General features: G+C 33.4%; 1 protein-coding gene across 7 annotated transcripts in view; it reads right to left on the bottom strand.

Moving 5' to 3' along the window:
* LOC118741765 overlaps positions 1-16,560 on the bottom strand; it is a 74,681-nt gene that overhangs the window by 56,896 nt on the left and 1,225 nt on the right. For 3 of the 7 annotated variants that reach the window (XM_036473738.1, XM_036473746.1, XM_036473751.1), the window contains one exon: positions 9,523-10,707. In XM_036473738.1, coding sequence (XP_036329631.1) covers positions 9,523-10,141 — 619 coding nt within the window. In that variant the 5' untranslated portion in view covers positions 10,142-10,707. Of the gene's footprint in view, positions 1-9,522; positions 10,708-10,738; positions 10,901-16,560 lie in introns of all 7 variants that reach the window. The other 4 variants (XM_036473758.1, XM_036473765.1, XM_036473776.1 and 1 more) reach the window with 2 other exon arrangements.

The raw sequence follows: 16,560 nt of genomic DNA, 5'->3' as shown, positions 1-16,560 counted from the left end.
ACTAAAAAACTAAAAACAAAAAATGAAAGTAAAATGAAATAGAAACGACTTGTGCACAAGTAAATATGACTACAAAGGCCAAAAATGAAATCAAGGTCTTTTAGAGAATAAAATATAAAATATTAAGTAAAGTATCGCAGACACACAAATATATTATACATATATCTGAAAAAAGTGGTGGACAACTTTTTGTTTTATTGGTAAGCCATTCACTCTTTTAAGCGCAAAACTTTGAACTTTGAGGACAAGTTTTTTTATTTCTTTTTTTTTTTATATTGCAGAAAAACTAGTTCTTCACTCCAACCAGTGCACATGAATAATTATTTAAAAAATTATGAGCTGTCTTGGCAAAGTGGCTTCAAAATTTAGAGTTTGCACTTTGCGCCGAAGTCAAGTGATTAATTTCAGGTTTCCATATTCTACAAAAATTGATGTATTTAATCACGAGCACACTGATTTCTGTATTTACTACATGCATTTGCTAGCTGAATTGCTAATAGCTAACAATATAAGATACACAAATATTCGAAAGTCATTAAATTTTTAATTTTTTATTTAAAACTTGAGTTACCCGCCTACGCCTTGCGGTGGCGCAGTCTAATAGAATGGAAATATGAATGGAAATATCTGTGCACTTCACGTTCATCTTCAAGTACTCTCGAACGTAATTCATACATCCCGAAGCGAACATTTACATTTTTCGGTCGTTTGCTGGTCATCAGTGTGGCCTGCACGTGAGGATAGCTCGTCGTTCATTTGATTCACTTTGACGACCTATGTCAGCATGTTTTTTTCCCACGCTTTATAAAAAGACTTATAAACCAAGACATAAGTGTTTTTACAGCTAATAAAAGCAAACTAAACGAGCGTAAAGCGTACTTAAATTCACTTTACCTTATTTTTACCCGTCTTTTGTTTAATCTAAAGCTTTTTTATGAGAAATACAATTCATTAAATTAAAAAATATTGAAACTTTCAACCACTGGTTATTCCAAATAGAGGTTTTAATTTGATGATACCAATTGTGTTTTTTACCTCTAATTAAATGCAAAAATAAAATGTTGAAGTTTAAGCATGAAATAGCTAAGTAGTCATGTACTACTATATGCAAGTAAAATATTACTTTTGTAACATGCAAACTGTTGCGACCCCTAAGGAAATGGTTTATGTTAAAAATTTATTTAACTCGATAATTTGAAAAAACTGGTGAATCGCCCTATTCAGTTTCAATCAAGGATTTTTTAAAGAGCTTTCATCTGATGTTTTAATATTTTTTTTTTGTTTCCTTTAATTCTTATGTTTGTATGAGCAGCTTTTTTCCAATAGTTTACGCTGCATAAGCATTTCATAATTTGTATTTCAATTCTATTACTAAAATCTTTAGTACAAAGGTTATTTAATAGTGACAACCCTATTGAAAAATATCTGGATCCAAGGGTTTTTGAATAATTCGTTTAATAATAAGTAGCCAATTTTTTTTCTTCAATTTAATTAAGATTTTCTCAACACCTTTCCTTTGACGCCAAAATTGTAATAATTCATAAAGTATTTTATCAATTTAATCGAATTAAATTTTTCAAACAGTTGGCAAACCTCTTTAAAAGTAATTTCAAATTAAGCCTATTATTATGACACCCATTTAGCTACAATGTATTTACATTTTTCAAACAGGTGGCAACCCTTTTCAAAAATATCTTAAAAATTACGTTTTCTTAAGCCTCTTCGATTTGATACCCATATTGTATCTTAATATATAATCCCTACACACGAATAAAGGCGCGATAGTGTTTTGACGGCGAAAAAAGGCACGTAAAAAAATTTGCGAAAAAAATGCTTATGAAAAACTGCGGCGAAGTATGTTAAGAGTCTTTGACGTTGAAGTTTTTTTATGCGTCTTTTTTCGCCGTCAACTTTTGAGCTCGCGCATTTATTCATGTCTAGTGACGATATATGTTATTTATCTTATCAATTTAGTTGAATACAATTTCTGAAATATGTGGCAACCTTCTTAAAAAATATTCTCCTATTATATTGCTAAAATTTATTAGATTGATACACAGATTTTAATATTTTATTTATTTTATAAATCCAATTAATCGCAATGTTTTCAAACAGGTGGTAGACCTCTCTTGCGAATTTTTTTAAATATTTAAAGTTTTTCTTAAAATTTAGTTTAGTACAAGTATTATAATCGAGATTTTTTTTTTTTTTTAATTTAATGCCGTAAGCAGGTCGACTGAAGAAATTTTAAAAATTTTCAACACAAAATTAGAATACTACATGCTTACATACATACTTAAATCACGTGGAATATTAATGTGTTCCCCAATATGGATTCCAGCTGTTACGCCCACCAGCTTGTTTGCTTCATTGCCGTAACGACCAAATAAATAAAATATTTATCACTGTATTTCTATTTAATTTTTTGAATAGCTCGTTATTTATGTGTAAAGCAATTCCGTTTTCTTTTAACAAAAATTAAATATGCAAATTTTAGTCTTGCTGTTGGACAAGCAATTAAATGTTTTTTTGAGATGTCTTAATCTCCAAAGTTTGTTTGCATATTAAGGTATTTTATCTTGCTTCATTAAAGAGACTCTTCTCTTTTATAAAGTTCCAAAACTTCTTACTAGGAGAATTCAAAAACAAATAAATAATTATAATTATATAGCAAGAAGTTTGCAACAAGACTGGGTCCCGATTGCGGCCAGGCCTAGTGGTGAATAGATAATGCTGACTTCAATGATCCATTGAACAAAGTAGCTCAGAATGCTGTGACCTGTGACCCAAAGCTTGACATGAGCAACGAGGTCAGAGTCAGGATTGAGCTTAGAATTAGATTAGCTTGAGCTTACCCCTTCGCATTTCCATTACTATTTGCTTACTCAATGTCCAATAAAAAGCGGTCACAGCAAAACTCCCACACACATTACACATAAGCCAATATCAGTAAGCACAACCTCAAAAAAATTATCAGTGTTTCAGTACACCTAAAACCCTTACCTCAATAAATCGGCTACCTTTTTTGGCTATCACACACTTGGCATAAATAGCATTTAATATTATGCAATTTGGTTAAGATGTGCGCATTTATACATATTTATATTTTCATTTGTATGTATGTATGCTAAGCGCTCAAAACTTTAAACTCTTTTTAACAATCACTACCAAATTAATTGCATAAAATCAAAAACCGCGCGAAAAGGTGCAAAGTAGCACACTCATACCGGTACAAAGCATAACAAAGCAAAGCGATTAAGTGTTAACAACTAGTAACGATATTTACCATATCAAATTTGGTTTTGCATTTAAAGTTATACTTCTAGCTATGTATGTATGTACTTCAAAATAACTTGCATAAAGTTTAGTAATTTGTATTTTGCAAAACGGTGGTAAAGTAGAGATGGTATTATATTGCAGTGTTTGCATTGCTGTTGGGTTTAAAAAGTAAAGGAAGCTCAGTCGAGCTGCGAAAATATAAAACATTAATACCCACATATATATCGTTAAATTAATTTAAAAGGCCCTAACCAACGCTTTTTTCGAAATTGTGTTTTTCACAGATTTTGGTAGGATGTATTAAAGTACACCTTCGATCAAAGTTTGAAAGTTTTAGTACCAAAAACAACGGATTTAGTATCGGACATATCATTTGCAACAAAATTCCAAATGGTATTATTTGCAACTTATGTTTTTTTTTATTTATTTTTAAGAATTTTCATTCAAAATACAGTACGATCTATAATAGAAACCACAGAAATCAAAAATTAAAAAATTGCACGAAGTTCACAAAAATGAATCAAACTTAAAAAAATGTTCATCAAAAATTCACACTTTTTATTATTTGTCGATAAATTTATATAAGTATATATAGGTATACATCTGCATGCATCGAGAAGGGGAAAGGTCGGCACCGAGAGACCTGATTTTACTGCAGAAACCACCGAATACGAGGCATACATTTATATGTATTTGAGTTATAGATGGAAGAATAGGCTACAGATAAGGTTTTATACTATTTTAAATTTAGTAAAGCAAATGCCCAAAGAAGAGACTGCTCTGAAGAAGATTGATGACACAGGTAATAGGTTTCCCATCATTAATTTCAATCCATAATTTTGTGTGATGCAAATGCTTTTCCACCTCAACTTTTGCTTTTCAATAACCTATTTGATTAAGTTTGACGCACTGCTAAAGATTTTACTCGAATTTCGCACAGGTCAATTTTTAAACCATCCCGATTTTCTGGCGAATCCTAGTACTACGACTCCCAATGGAAATTCCCCTAAGCTGTTAGCGTTTTCAAAGTGGTGCTCCCCAGAGATTTAAAGCACTTTCTCCGAAATGCGGGACACATGCATAAGAAGTGCCTTCTATTTCTTCTACAGAGTCTACAGAAAGCGTTATGCGATGCTCCAAAGCTGGCAACCATGAAGCCAATGATCCAATATACCTTTTATATTCCTTTGAGAAGCCAAACGTTTGATTTTGGGGGTCTTCTCTAACACTCTTCGTACATCGATCAGTGACCAGAGTGAGCTGTAAGAAGTCGTTCAAGCAATTGTATCAAATCTTGAATTCCGCTCTGTCTTTGCCGCCTGACGAGAACTCGACTATTACCGAAAGCTTAGTAGATGAACTTGCCGAGGATTACACTACCGTCTTGAACGATCTCCTAGATAAACGGCGCCCCTCCTGGCAAGCAATTCTTTCATGCCCTTAAAGTCAGCCGCCCAGGGCTGTCCCATTTCTTAGCTTGCAGCGTTGTGCGAAAGTATATTTCTAGGTATTCGAGAGTGATGAAAAAGTCATGATTTGATCTTTACTACTACAGCCGAGCAGTAGGTATGAGATGGGACTGCTTTCCTAAGGCCGAAGTCACGCCGCCCAACCATTCAGAAATTCCGCTCATTGTGTGGCCTGACCACTTCAATAGCATGCCATATGTTTTAATTTTAAGCCGCTCACCGCTCCGCCGATCGTCGCTTTGCCACTTATTGCGTGGCCTCAGCCTCAGGTACTCATAAAATTCTTTCGAGCAATTCACTTGAGCAATGACATAGGCTAGTCAGAAATCACGAAACGAGCACTGTCTTAGTGGAGTATCTAAGAGAGAGCTTTCTCTCATTCTCTTCACTAATTTAAGTAGTCCTATAGGCACATATTTTCATCCACTATTATTATGTAAGCACTTTTCTTCGACGGATGCGCTCCTTTGGAACTCCTTTTGGAGCCGTCCAGGAAGGCCTCCGTTATTTGGCTGGTTATTCTTTCCAAGAAAATTTCCTATTTTAAATAATTTAATAACTTTTGCACAACTGATTTAAAAGCATAATTACCAAGTTATTTATGCGCGTGAAAGGCATATGCGTGAAATTCCCAGTAATTAAATAATACTAATGACCAATTTGTTCAGCCGCGAGTTCAAAAAAGTTTGCACTGTTACAAATATTAATACACTCAAAATATAAAAACAAAAAATATATCTGCACTTAGTGTGAGTCAAAATATCAAATGCAATCTACAAAAAAAAAAGAAGAAATATACCCATAATTACCAACATCTAGCTGACCTCCACTTCGAGACTTGAGCAATTAAATGGCTGTTAACACGAAACTTTGTTTGCTGCTGCGTACAACCCATTAATACGTTTTGCTATTTTGGTAGCTCGAGAAATTGAAGTGGCAAAGAAAAAGCCAAAAAAATCAATACGCGGCTTGCGTGTATGGTAAAAGTCCGATTTTTATTATGAGAGAAAGAATTTTATCTTTGATATGATTTAATTTCTCGTATATGCTCCTCACTCAATATTAATGGCATTGGAAAGTTGAGCTTCAAAATAGTTATTCGAAAGCAAATGCATGGAAGGCAGTCTGCGGTCAATGAACAGCTAAGAGCTGCTTCAAATAATGGGTAGATGATGCAATTAGTCTTAGGCTAACTTGCTGCAATTAAAGAACGAGCCAAAAATTTTTAATGTGCTATTTACTATCAACAAACTTCAAATTATGAACATTTTTTTTTTTTTTAATTTCAAACCATTTCTAAAATTGGTAAACGCAACGCCTTTAATGTTTCTTTCGGCAACTCAATCGATCAAAATATGTATCAGTTAAATGCCGCTTTTATCCCTGGCTAGAATTTTTATAATATTCTGCATACATTACTCTGCAATCAACTCCATTTATATGGATTCGTAGTTGCTCAACAAGTAGATAAAGTCAGATTCAAAAGCGGTTCAAAAAAATTAGCGCCGACATGAACACATCTTCAGCTACAACTTCAATGACGTCAATTAGTCCCTACCACTGATGCACATATATATATAAGCACTATGTATGTATTATCATTTTGAAGCATACCTAATTTAATTACATGAAAAATCAATCAAGCGAAAATTTTTTGGTCGACACCAAGCAACAGGTCAATGGGCATTCCTTGAATCATCAAATAATATTTTTTCGGAGCGAGATTAAAATCAAAGTCTTCCGCCCGAGCTATTATCTGCAAACTATGCTATTCAGGGTACTTAAAAGCTTATGTAATTTTCTTCACGAAGTTCTTTTGAATTTTCTTCAAATGGCGCCGCACTGTGTTCCGTTTTGGAGAGAAGGGTCAAAGTAAAATATTTCGAGAACGCGAAGGGGTGGCGCAATAAATATAACTGTACTTTAACAAATTTCGAGATGGAGTGTTAAAAAAAAAATTTCTCGTAAGATAAAAGAATTTCCAGAAACTTTAAAATTACCTTCAAACATAGAAGACTTCCAACAGTTTAATTTTTTGTTTTACCTGCAATGAATTTTTAAAAGTTTTAAACATATAATTTTGGTATTCTTGCATAAAGAAATCAATTTCAGTAGGCGCAAAAAATAAAAAAAAACGCTTTTACATTTTTTTCGAGTTCATTTCAAGCTATTTTTATGTCAAAGAAGACAAGAAATTAAAAAATTTTACTTTTAAAGTTCATGTTTGAGGTCAAGTTAATTTTTCTTACAAAAGTACAATTTTAGATTTTTTGCCTTTTTTAACCTAAAAACAGCTCGTAATAAATAAAATGCGTAATTAAATGCGTTTTTTGGTTTTTGCGATTATGGAAATTGATTTCAAGAATAGCAAAAATATGTGTTTAAAACTTTTTAAAATGTTCACTGCATACTGGTTTCAGGCCAAAAAAAGAAAAAAAAAGAAAAGGTAATTCTTGCATCCAACGACACTATCTTTTATGAATTCTGCATCTCAAAAGCTTTAAAACGCCGGTAAATTTATTTCGCTATCTCTTCTCGTCTTACAGATTTTTGATTTTGTTCATTTTTCCTATATAGAGCACTGTGCGCCATTGTTTGAGATTGTTTATACAAATATATACACACATGCAGGCATAGGTATTTATAATCAAAAACTGTGCAATATTGTGCGTATGTATGTATGGAGGTATATGCATTCGATGACGCGTGTTCTAAATTTGAAAGCATTCTTGTGTGAAACTAAAGACTTAAGCTGCGAACGCAGCGGTATTATTAGTCTGTGATACATTGCTGAAGGTGTCTCAGTATAATCTTACACAGTTGAGTTGTTTATGTGGTGTGTTTATTCTTAAGAAAGCGAAAGTAGGAGAAAATCTTTAAAATTGATTATACTCGTATATATATCACTAATTTTTTAAAAGATGGGAGATGAAACCCAGGATAACACTGGATATACATAGCGGTTGCTAGCCGGTATTCTTTCGCGGTATACTAGTATGCTAGGACGCTCTTAAACAGAGGAGCAATTTTATTTTAATTTTATTTTAGCTGATTTACACGCCAAGCAGACCGAATACAGTATCACTATTCAATTGAACACCTTTAGTAGGTGGTAAAGTAAACTAGCGAGTAATAGATGACGTAAAAACCGCACCTGTAAAACTGTGAGAATGATGAAATGGGCAAAATTCATACCAAGATTTAATATAATTTTCAGTTAGGGTGACACGCGAACCGTGGGGCTCTATTTATTTCGGCAACTCAAACAATTTTAAAAACTTTATCAATTGAGTTAACTCGTTACATTTCAGTTAGTCGGTAATTTGCGACAATTCGATACGTATTGATAAGTTCGTTAAATTTCAAAATCTCTAAATTCCGATCGCTCGATACAATTTGATAACTCTTCGAATTTCAATAACAATCGATAAATTTAGATTACTTTGCTTTTCCAGAACTGGGTAAATTACGAAAGCTCAAAAATGTACATATCACGATGCTTATCGATAACTCGATACACTCTAGTAACTCTATAAATTCAATAAATCGATAAATGGTTTTAATTCGATTAATTCACGTAATTGGAGAAATTTAGATAACCCGATATACTTTGAGAATTCCAAAAACTTCGATTTCATAAACCGAGGAGTGTCTATAACTACTAAAAAATTTCGATAAATCAATAAATATCGATAAATCGTTAATTTGAAAGAGCTCGATACATCACAACAAGTCGATACATTTCATTTGCTCTATAAACTTCGATAGCTGTACACTTCGGTCACTCGATAAATATTGATTATTCAATTAATAATATATAAAATAAAATTTTATTAACTTGATAAATTTCAATAATCCGATAAATTTGTATAACTCGATAACTATCGGTACATTTCGACAACAAAGTTTCTGCGTCTCGATAAATTTCCAGTACCAATAACTCGATGAATTCCGATAACATAATTAACATGAATGACCAGATAAATTTCGATAACTATAAACTTAGGTGATAAGAAACTTGATAACTTTCGATAACTAAATTCCGATGGCTGGATATATTTCGGTTCTTATCGAAAAATTTCAATAAATTTTCTTATCCTTTCAGTTTTTCTAATTATTATTTATGTTATGTATTCTCTTTGTTTTCATTTTCGTGTTTTACTTCGATTTTGCCTTCATCATTTCTTTCTTCATCTTCACATAAAACAAAACAAAATGCGAAAACTACTCAAATTGAAAAAGAACAACTGGTGCCATATACAGAAAAAAAAACCTTTCCAAGGGTGTTCTTGGTTTTGAAGTCGGGTTGGTATAATCGCCAGAAACACACAAAATTTTGTTAGCGTATTAATATATAGCTTAATAATATACACATGTAGATAAATATAAATGCATGCTCAAGAAGAGCAGCACACCCTAATAATTCTCCACTCCATTATAAGGAAGTTTATGCATATCGAAATTCCAGTCCATATACCCGCCCTTTGGATAGTAAGTATGCAGCACCTAATGATCATAACCATATACTTTATCTCAGTTCATTATAATTTCGTCGAATAAATTTCCACATATGTATGTAAGTACGTGTGTGCTTAACTACATTACCATAAGCCAGAAATCGGCTCAATTTTCTAATACCTTATAATTTATTACAATTTTCCCCCAAATTGCAGCACGAATTTCTATACCAATTATCTCGAAGGCAGAAAAAAAAAAACACAAAAAAGCAACAAAGAATGCATACGTTATTATTCTAATCTATGCAACAACTTACCAGCAACATCCAATTTGTGCACCGCATCGTTTGCTCCAGCCACCGCCACTGCTGCTGCTGCAGCTGACGTCTCTATCGTCGCAGTCGCTGTGGTCGTTAAGAATTGAGCATCGTCGTCGTCGTGGTCGTCATCATCATCGTCGTCGCCGTCGTCGTTGTCTCGTAGTGCAACTGTTGCTTTTGTGGTTGTAGTAGCTGTTGGCGCAGCTGGCGAAGCAGACGACGCAGAAGTCGTTGAACTATCACTCAACAATACAGCACTGCTAGTGGACTCCTCCACTGCATCAATGGCCGCCGTTTTTATGCCAGTTTCGGCTGCATGTTGGTGGAATGATGATGCATTCAAAGCTGACGCAGCTTCAGTCTTTGCTGTTGTCGTTTCTAAATTTTCAGCAGGCAACGTAGTAGGCGCAGCATCACTACCAGCCACAATTGTTGTCTGCACATGCACATTTGCATCATTGCTCTGCAATTGCTCCTGAGCTTTAACCATTTGTATGCTACACAAAAGTAATCCACAAATAGCGGCGATGAGAAATAGACGCGAAATCGCGTTGCTTTTTGTTGGCATTGCTGGCATAGTCGAGTATTTTCTTCGTTTGCCGTATTGAGCGTACATTGCGGAGTTTTGCGAAATTTGTTTCGTTTTATTGTGCTTTTTTTTGCAAATTTATTTTTTTTTTGGTATAAATTTTTTATGCAATTTTTTTTTTTTGCTTTTTTTTCGTGCACTGCAACTTTGTGTGCGCTAATTTAATTCGTACAAGTGCTTTGCGCTTTGTTGATTTTCTCACTGTATTGGTTGATTTTCCAATTGCACTTCCCTATTTCGTCAGCGGTACTAGGCTTCTTATGATTTTATTGTGCTTTACTTTTCCACCTTTCGTTGGAGTGGCAGTTTCGCGAACAAAATTTTTGTATAAATTTTTTACGATTTTTGGCTATTATTCGACCACAAATTGACGGCTTCGTTGTTGGCTTTACTGGGAACGTTGATAACTTATTTCACTTTACGTGATGTTGCTTATGGAAAAATAACCGTTATTTCTCCCTATTTTTTTTCGGAGGGGTCGCGCAATTAAGGTCACTTGGTATGTATTTTGTGGCTTTTGTTTAACACGATCTTTAACAAAAAAAAATGAGTTTTCTAATTTCACAATCACATTTTCATTCTAATAGAATAAACTGTAAGGAAAAGGAGATATTTAGTGCTTACTTTATACATACATATAAATTCTAATTTTTTTGCACTCTTTTTAAGATTATTTGTCTTTTCCATGCACTTTTATGCACAACTTTTGCTTAAAATCAGTATCCACTTGCCCACAGAGGTGCACGAATTCTCACAGAATGAGTTGCTCGCTTAAGTCTTTTGTTTCTAGTGCAGTTTTTTTTTGTTTTGTTGTGATAAATTGGTGCCGCATTCGATTTGCCGCCAATTAAAGATAAAACGCATTAATATTTCACTTCCAAATTTGCTTAAGTGCCCACACTCGTACAAGCAATCAACCAACCGCTAAGATTTTTATGAGTTTATAAGCAGTGTTTTGGCAGCTAAGACAATCAGCGTGAAATTTTCTCTAATGATTTTATAGAGTAGTAACTGAAAGAAGGTTTAAGAAATTACAATATTTATAAAAAAAGGCTATCGCTATATGATGAGTTTACGACGGTATAGCTGCTCAGTTAAATGAGGTAAAAAATTATGCTGAAAAGTTTTTGCAGAAAATTGTATGAATATCATATTTGTGTTTGATTCTAAAAAAATTACCAACACATGCTACATGCGCGCAAAAATTATAAAGAAACTGCTGTATATGTATATGTATACGAAATGCGCAAGAAAAGTTAGTCATACTAAAAACCGGTCTTCGCTAGGGCACACCAAATGGCAAAGTTAGAAAATATTTTTTTCTCTGCTGCCTGCAGAATCAGACAGAATTTTTTTTAAGCACAATGAGCGGTGATGAGAACCAGCGAAGGCTTTGTTATTTGATGTTTTTTTTTTTGCTTTGAAGTTAGTAATGTATCTTAAAAGATAAAATTTTTTGCAGATTTTGTAAGCTTATTTTTGCTTTTCGAGTTCTTGCAATTGCAAGCACCAAGAAATTGCTTTGCGCTGCTTAAAAAATTTCAATTCAAAAGAGGTCAACGCTTGAAATATCAGATTAGTTACCGCAATCAAAGGTATTTGTATGATGCACATTCAAATGATAGGACTAAGAAATTAAATTTTGTGTTTCGTTTTAAGTTGTTTTAGTCTTGGAATCAATATTATTTTAATTAGCAAGGGATACAAAAACCTTCAAACATATAGAAACCTTCAACTAAATAGTTTACTTTTTCTACGTTTAGGACTTCATTCAACTAAACTTCAGACCAGAGATGAAAGTATATTAGATAAATTATTGTTCCCTCACCCCACAGGATCTGGGTACGACCCCTGGTCCGAACAACATCTAACTTAGAAAACAGTTTTTCCTAAGATCTGAAGCTTTGAGGGGAAGGAATAGTAATCCAGCCTCCACCAGCTGTAATAGCCCCTTATTATATTTATTATTTAGATGATACAACAACCAAATTTGGTCTTCTCAAATATACTGGAACAGAAAAGTTGCGGATCCTTACCAATGAAAGGATAACAGTAGGATGGAATTTTTACAGGCTTTCTTGCATTTTTTTTTAGAGTGACGTGGCCGTTGTAAAACCTCAGGGTGATTTGCTTTGAACAGTGCAGGATTTAGTGCGAGGAACATAGATTTATTTGACAATTTTTAGCCCTATCATAGCGAGTCCAATACGAATTCCTACAAGGTGGCGCTGCCGGAATAGCTGAGGTTTTTGCTGAGGTGCTTCTAAAGGTCAAAATGATGTGTTTGCTATGCATTTGTGGAGTTTCTCGCTGTGATTTTGCGCATAATTTGTAATTGTAATTTTTGTTTTTGCTCCACCGATACCACCTTGTTTGTATAAATTCAAACTGGTCTAGACTTTGATTCCTAGGAATACCGTTACTAAAAGGAAGGCACCTGAATTGCACTCCGCCAAGGGATGGGAGATTTTATCCTTCTCTAATTAACAATACAATCTAATCTAGACTTCGAATATAGAAAAAGTCATATATAAAACAAGTAAGAAGTCTAAAGCCGAACATTAAATACCCGGCGCAAGTATTAAATATATGTTTTTCACCTTTCCGAAACCTACCGCTAGATGGTAAGCCGGGGTGTATCAATTTTGAGTAAATTAGCGTCCTTCAATTTCGAAATATTCAAGTTTCAAGCATTTCTGAAATTTACCGTTATTTGAAAAGCGGCCGTAATTTTAGTCCGATTTCAATAATTTTCAGCTCTTTGCTTTCATGTGGCAAGCACAATAACCACACCGAGTTTGGTACAAATTGGTAGAACGGTTACCGATATACTTATATGAGATCGTAAGTAGGCGGTGCCCCGCCCATTTTCCAAAGTTTTATCATAATCGTATTTCTTGGTAAAGAATTGTTGCAAGCATCAATTTTGAATAAATTAGCTTCAATATTTACTGATTTATCGAAGATTTTGTATTTCTCTAAATTACCGTTATATGGGATGTGGGCGTGGTTATTGTCCGATTTTAAAAAGTTTCGGCGATTTTTTATGCTGTGCCAAGGCCAACAACTGTGCCAAGTTTGGAAGAAATTGGTGCGGCGGTTACCAAGATATACACATGTAACCATAAGTGGGCGTGGCTACGACCATTTTCCAAAAATTTATAATATTCTTATTTTTCGTCTAAAACTTATTATAAGTATCAATGTTGAGGGAATCATCTCCAGTAGTTACTAAAATATCGCAGTTTTCGTATTTCTGAAAATTAGCGTTATATGGGAAGTAGGCGTGGTTATTGAGCGATTTTAAAAATTTTCCGCCATTTGATATGTAACTGTGCCAAGTTTGGAAGAAATTGGTGCAGCGGTTACCAAGATATACACATGTAACCATAAGTGGGCGTGGCTACGCCCATTTTCCAAAAATTTATAATATTCTTATTTTTCGTCTCAAAATTATTGTAAATATCAATTTTGAGTGAATTATCTTCAGTAGTTACTAAAATATCGCAGTTTTCGTATTTCTGGAAATTACCGTTATATGGGAAGTGGGCGTGGTTAAAGTCCGATTTCGCCCATTTTCAATACCAACCTACCTTGGATTAAGGGAAACCTACATACCAAATTTCGTTGAGATATCTCAATTTTTGCTCGAGTTATGGCATGGCTTAATCAATTTCTGTTTTCATCCTGATCATTTATGTATGTATTTGTCTATATCTATCTAGATTCGTTTTGGCTGTTACAAACAACCGTTAAGTGAACAAAATTAATGTACCCTTGTGCACAAGTGCGCTCGGGTATAAAAATGTTACGATTAATTTAAGTCGATTAAAAACAAAAAAGTCCCATACTGATCTTATAAAAAATTCTGATATCCCAGTAAAGTTAGACATTTAAGGTTACAATAATACGCATAGAACGGAAAGTTTGGACGAATGTTAGGAACACGCATGTAAATGAAATGTGAAAAGTTTCCATCGATGCCAGGTCTGCAAAATAAAAATTTATTCAAAGTCACATATTAAATATATGGGGTTTTTTGCACTTTTCAGCCACAGTAAGCAACGGTAACGTTTATCGTGAAAATAGGTTAGACTAAAATGAAAATCATGCTACCTTCTATACAAATTGTGCCAACACTTTTATTTCTAAGAATCCCAACTTCTGAGCTGTAGCAATTCAAAAAGTTGTGTTCTCCATAACGTGCACACATTTCCACGCTACCTGTTAGGCACTTTACTGTTTTTAAAGTGGTTTCCTCGTTAGGGCACCCGCTGATTGAGCGCTGAAAGCAGAGCTGAGCGGCTCCGCACACCACAGAGTGCACGCGAGAATCAGCTTAGTTTAATTTTTTTTAATATTAAAAATATTTTGCATAAAGTTCTGTAGGAAATATTTATTTAAGGAGCAAGTGTCAGTAATTCAACCAATAAATCAAAGACGAAGTGTATATCATCAACTATATGAAGAGTTCCGCTTGAAAATTGAAACTTTTGATTATATTCCGAAAAGGTTTCAATGAATATTAGCAAAACAAAAATTGAAATTTCTTTATTCGATTATGATAGCTTATATTTTTTTGCGAGAAAACACTTCACTTAATAAAATATCCATATCCCTAACTTTGATTAAAATCACTGGCAACCACCTCTCAAGATAATCGGCTGAATAATAGTTTAAAACTGGTTTTATCGCATCTGTACGCTCTGCGGTATCAGCGCGATATTTTATGAAACTGTATGCATGTTATAGAGCTTATTTCTCGTATTCAGCATCTTGATTCTCGGCTCGGATTTCAGCTTTCACTCTATGCGGGTGCCCTTATGCCTATTACATGACTTATTTATGGTTCTGTTTAACTAAATAACATTGCATGAAATAAAAACAGTAACATTGTAGGTGATGGAATCCATGTGAATTATGAGCAATTTTAGAAAACTATTAGTCTTATTGATAATTACTTTTATGTAAAACTTTCCACTAATCCGAACATGAAGTAAAAATATAAGAAAGTAGAACATTTCGGCTTAATTGAAATCTTTTTTTTCGATATAGCTGGCGAATCTTAAATTCCTTTTTAAACCAGTGAAGCTTATTAAATTTGCTATCATCTGTGTCAAAGATATTGTTCAACCGGATTTGTAGTTACCAGGTATTCATTGATTAGTCGATAATTTTGCATAATTTAAGAAAAGGTTCCAGTATTGAATATTTTTCGAGCGCAAAGCGACGGGAAAACCAAACACAAATTTATGAATTTCACTAATAAGTGTGTAATTACAATTTTGTACTGAACTTTTGAATTGCTGTTATAAACCTTACCGTTTGACTGAATAGTGCAAAAAAACCCATATTTGTCACGATGGAGATTCTCTCGTTTCATTTATAATGCTGTAACCAACGTTCGAACCAATTTTTACAATTTTTAAACCCATAGAAATAATTTATTATTACTTTTTTTATTGACGGCTTGAGGCCGTTTATAATGAAAAAATTGTGTGGAAAACAAAAGTAGAGTTTCTAAAAATTACTGCTGGAGATAAAAAAATTTTAAAATGTGTTTAGCTTAAACGATATTCCTCGGTTGCCACCGAACAGAGGCATTTGTAAATAAATAAAGTAAAATAAAATAACTACTGTTAATTGACTTTTTACAGGGGCAAAATTGTTTCAAATCGTTCGACACATTCTTCAAGCTGATGTCATTTTACTGCAAGCATAACTTATTTTGGTTTTATAACTATTTTTTATTAGTTTTTATTGCTCTCTTTTTGCTGTAAATTTTAATAACTTTGACGGCTTTTAATCTTATTTTTTTATTATATTTTAATTACGTTTTCGAGTTCACATTTTCGGTGACTTTAAACTTTTTTAACCTTTTAATTTGTTTTTTATTTCATTTCAACTTATACTCGAGTTAATTCTTTTTCTTTTTACTGTTTGTTGTTATTGTTGGCATTTGCTACTTTTCAATTGCCCGCCATGTAAATGAGTTGGCAGCGGTAACCTGTAGCCTGACTTGTGCTGAGCAAAGCAGAAACAGAAGCAGAAGTAACAAGAAATAGATATGCAGACTCAGGCGCGTTCAAGAACTTGTTTGGCCACAACTCGTTAAAGGCTATGAAAGTTCGTCTGTGTACGAGTTGTGGTTGATTGAGTTTTGTTGGTTTGTTTCAATTTGTGTTTCATCTTTATTGGCGCTGTTGCGAACAGAAGGCAGAGTGATGGTATTTCTTGTATTGTACTTATTTCTAATTCGAAGTATTTGAATAACTTTGCAAGCAAAATGGTTTTGCTTACACAACTTTTTCGATATTTGGTAAATGTTTTTTGATATTTTTTATGAATACTGTTAATTTCCTTTTTTGAATTAATTATTTTGTCTTAATTTGTTATTTTTTTATTTTATTTTATTTTATTTTATTTTATTTTATTTTATTTTATTT

This window comes from Rhagoletis pomonella, unplaced genomic scaffold (genome assembly GCF_013731165.1).
Source record: "Rhagoletis pomonella isolate Grant_MI unplaced genomic scaffold, Rhpom_1.0 Rhpom_scaffold_00001, whole genome shotgun sequence".
Taxonomy (NCBI): domain Eukaryota; kingdom Metazoa; phylum Arthropoda; class Insecta; order Diptera; family Tephritidae; genus Rhagoletis; species Rhagoletis pomonella.
This window is presented reverse-complemented; position numbering and strand designations above follow the sequence as displayed.